General features: G+C 38.9%; 1 protein-coding gene across 1 annotated transcript in view; it reads left to right on the forward strand.

The window, feature by feature from the left end:
• The first annotated feature begins 1,476 nt into the window (after positions 1–1,476).
• The window catches only part of CTNNA1 (catenin alpha 1), a 244,634-nt gene continuing 241,742 nt past the window's right edge, over positions 1,477–4,368 (forward strand). The window contains exon 1 of the mRNA XM_007938959.1: positions 1,477–1,581. Coding sequence (XP_007937150.1) covers positions 1,477–1,581 — 105 coding nt within the window. The remainder of the gene's footprint in view (positions 1,582–4,368) is intronic.

Genomic DNA, 4,368 nt, shown 5'->3' on the forward strand with positions numbered 1-4,368 from the left:
CACTCCTCAGAAGGAAGGTTGGGCAATCCTACTTCTGTAGTGATACTGCCTCGGAAACCCAAGGAGGGGTCACTATGAGTCAGGGCCGACTCGATGGCAACACAACAACAACAACACAATCATCTGTTAGAAATTTAGGTGTATAATTTGTAATGATTATAACGATGCTGTTGTGACCATCATTGTGTTCCATGTTTTTACATGCACCTTAATTATTCCTTTTGAATCAAATTTTAGAGCTAGAATTGCTGGGTTATAGGAAATAGACCTTTTGAAAGTTTTGAATCTCTGTCAGTTTTGTGTTCTAGAAAGTTTGTATTAGTGTTTACCTTAACTGTGTCCCTCTTTTTTGTTTAATCATGAAGTCACTACTATTAGAAACAAACAGTAACTGCTTGGTATTTTCTTTGATGTTTGCTTTACCATTTTTAATCCTCTGTCCTGTGGAAGTTTCCTTTGACACTGATACTGTGATACTTGACTAAATGAGACTTGAAATTTCTTCTGGCTGTGAGTGGTAATAGCTGTAGGTGCAGAGGGCAGCAGACTTAAACTTTATGCTATAATAGAGTAAGATAAGATGTTCTTTAAGAATCTATCAAAAATAAAGTGAGGTGTAGTACCTTTTAGATAACTCTAAACAAACTCACTGCCATCAAGTTGATTCCGACTCATAGCGACCCCTTTGGGTTTCTGACGCTGTAAAACTTTATGGAAGTAGATTGCCCAGTCTTCCTTCTGCAGAGTGGCTGGTGCGTTTGAACCGCCAACCTTCTGGTTAGCAATCAAATGCCTTAGGCACTATGCCACCAGAGCTCCTTCTTTTAGGTGGCCTAGTACCTGAGGCATTTGACTGCTAACCAGAAGAGAAGGTTGGCAGTTCAAACCCACCAGCCACTCCACAGAAGGAAGATGAGGCAATCTACTTTTGTAAAGATTTACCACCTCAGAAACCCATTGGGGACTGCTATGAGTTGGAAATAACTCGTTTTTTTTTTTTTTTTTTTAATATAGACGGAAAAATTTAAAGTAGAGACATCTTGGTTCCAGAGAAGCCCAAAAGGAAAAGCTCTGAGTATTTGGGAATGTCATTTTATAGTACCCCTAAACTCAAAAAACCGAACACAATGCCATTGACTTGATTCTAACTCATAGTGACCTCCCCTGGGTTTCCAAGGCTATAAATCTTCACAGAAGTGGACTGCTTCATCTTTCTTGCGCAGAGCACCTGGTGGGTTCAAACCAAAAGGTTAGCCACCAACTTGCCTGATAGTGTGAATTACAAATGTGAAGTGTAAGAGGTTCTTAGAGTTACTGGACCCACGTGTGCAGTCTACTAAGATTTTCTTTTTTTCCATATTGTGCTTATTTTGTAACTTTGGTGATTTGAAAGTCCTTAAGTAGAACATTGGTTATGTATTTCATGTTTGTGTTTGATGCTTGCCTAATTTTGGCTTTTTTGTTTCTCTTTCAGAAATGACTGCTGTCCATGCAGGCAACATAAACTTTAAATGGGACCCCAAAAGTCTAGAGATCAGGACTCTGGCAGTTGAAAGACTCTTGGAGCCTCTTGTTACACAGGTGAGAATCTGTAAAAGCAAATACATGTTTTAGCATGGTTCCATAGCACTGGGAATGGGTAATAAACATGAGAGTGGGGTTATTTAGTTCAAAGCTATGTTCTAAGTGGTTGAGTTTAGGGTGCTAGAACTTAGATGATATTTTAGTCTGTGTTGGCTCCTTTAGTAATTAGATATTGATGCATGGATTCATGTAACCCTTTAGTTACAGATGCTGCTGCCATTATGCGGCCCTATGGGGCAGTCCTACTCTGGGTAGGCCTTCAGTCAATAACAGGGATTAGTGGTATGTAGGGCAATTTTCCAAATGTTGACAATTTGGAGATACCTCACTCTTTCTTTAGAAGGGAAACAAAAGAAAGATGGGGTATGGAATTAACATGCAATTAATTTTTTTTAAAATGTTTATTATGATTTGGTTGAAAGTTCACAGAGCAAATTCATTTTCCATACAACATTTCCTATCCATTTTGTTTCATGATAATGACTGCAATTCCCCACAGTGTAACAGCTCTGTACCCACTTCTCCCTGTAGTTACCTCTTTCCTGTGTCCTTCTTTCCTATGCATTCCTGGCCTCTGAGCTATCTTCTTGAGCGAGTACTGCCCTTCTGTTCTCTCATGATTCTAAGGAGTGTATCTATGTGATTTAAGTGTTCATCCTATATGACTGTCTATTGTTTGGCTGGAAGCTACTTCCAGACCTGAGGGGTAACTAGGGGACATAGTCTTGGGGGTCTTACCAGGTCCTAGTGGACCAGTAAACCTGGTCTTTTTTATAATTTATAGTTTTATTCCACATTCTTCTCCCACTCTATCCAGAATCTCCTGCAGTGATCCCTTTGCAAGTGGTTGATGGTGGTAGCAGGGAACCATCTAGTTCTCTTGGTCTCATGGTCACATAGGCAAAGCTTTGCATGGTCCACTAATTGTTTCCATTTGTCTTTGGTTTTCTTCATTCTTCTTTGCTCTGGGATAGGAGAAACTTATTGTTGCACTTAGATGGCCACTTGCAAGTTTTTAAGATCCCAGTAACTACTCACCAAAGTAGGATGTAGAACAATGTTTTTGTCTAGTACATTATGCCAATTGAGCTTGATATTCCTTGTGACCACAGTCCCAAGCTCACAGGTCTAAGAACTCACTCCATCAGGGTGGTTGACTATGAATAGGCATTTAATTTGAAGATGTCTGTTTTGTTATAAATACAAGTATCACGATGTGTGACATTTCATTAATGTTAGCAACTAGCTATATATTTTATAATGTTTTAAAACAGGTTACTAGTTGTTGTTGTTGTTGTTGTTGTTATGTGCCGTCGAGTCAGCCCTGACTCATAGCGACCCCTCCTTGGGTTTCCGAGGCAGTATCACTACGGAAGTAGGATTGCCCAACCTTCCTTCCGAGGAGTGGCTGGTGGGTTTGAACCGCCAGCCTTCTGGTTAGCAGTCAAGTGACTTAACCACTATGCTACCAGAGCTCCCAGGTTACTAGTATATGTGGTTTTTTTTTTTTAAATTATTTAATTAAAAAAGATCCATTGTAACTCATAAATAAGAATAGTATTTTTAAATATATATGTAGGAGTGTGTTGCAAGACTTGGCAATATTTACTTTCTTTGCGCTCATCTACTGTAATCCTTGGTAGGTCTTTTGTTTGCCAAATTTACATTCTAACAAATCTTTATCTATCAACTTACAGATCATCTGGTTGTTCATCATTGACATATTAATGATGCTTAAGTTTTGGGACTTAAAGCACCATCGCAGTAGGCTTCTTTGTGCATTCATTGCTTTCTTGTGGGCCCTTACTAATTAGTTGTTGAAATTCATGTAAATAGACTGGAAAGACTTCAGAAGCCCGACTATTATTAACAACTGCTCTGCCCAGGGACACAATAGAAGATCCTGGTTAGAATGGGAGAGAATTGTAGACCAAAATTCAAATTCATAAAAAAGACCTGATTGGCTGAAGGGAACCCCTGCGACTACTGCCCTAAGCCATCTTTTTTAACCTGGACCTGTAGCCAGTCCTAGAGGTCATCTTTCAGCACATAATAGGTTGACCTACAAAATAAACAATAATACCTGCAAGGCATGTGCTTCTTAGAACAGTCAACTATATGAGCCCAAACTGGTAACATTTTGCCAAAAGCAAAAATGTGAAGGCAAGGAGGGGCAGGAAATTGGAGGAATGGAAATGGAGAGAGGGCTGACATTTCAGGGATAGCAACCAATGTCTTAGAAGAAATGGTGTATAAATTGTTGAATGGGGAAACTAATTTGCTGTGTAAATTTTCACCTAAAATGCAATAATGTTCCCCCCCCAAAAAAAGACTTCAGAAGCAAGTTATTTTAAAACATTTTTTAAAGATTGAAAATAGTAGTCAGATGTGACCTCCAGGTAAAGAAAGTTAACTTGTTTCTGGAACTTCTTGGGGACATATAGTAGAGAAGACGCATCTAACATGTCTTTAATTATTTTATGTTCTAATCATTTTTTCATTTGTAAAAGCAATCTAAAAATGAGCAAAACAAAAAGAAAATCACCCCTGCCATCGAGTTGATTCTGACTCATTGCGACCCCCATTGGGTTGACAAGGCTGTAAATCTTTCTTTTTTTTTAAATTGTGATTTGGGAGAAGATTTACAGAGCAAATTCACTTTCCATACAGCAGTTCACATATACTTGTCTCATGTCATTGACCACAGTTTACCACAATGCAACAGCTCCCCTCCCACATTCTCCCCATAGTTATCTCTTCCCAGTGTCCATCCCTCCATACATT

The sequence above is a fragment of the Orycteropus afer genome, unplaced genomic scaffold, assembly GCF_000298275.1.
Source record: "Orycteropus afer afer isolate SDZICR_OR568_19922 unplaced genomic scaffold, OryAfe1.0 scaffold00056, whole genome shotgun sequence".
NCBI lineage: Eukaryota > Metazoa > Chordata > Mammalia > Tubulidentata > Orycteropodidae > Orycteropus > Orycteropus afer.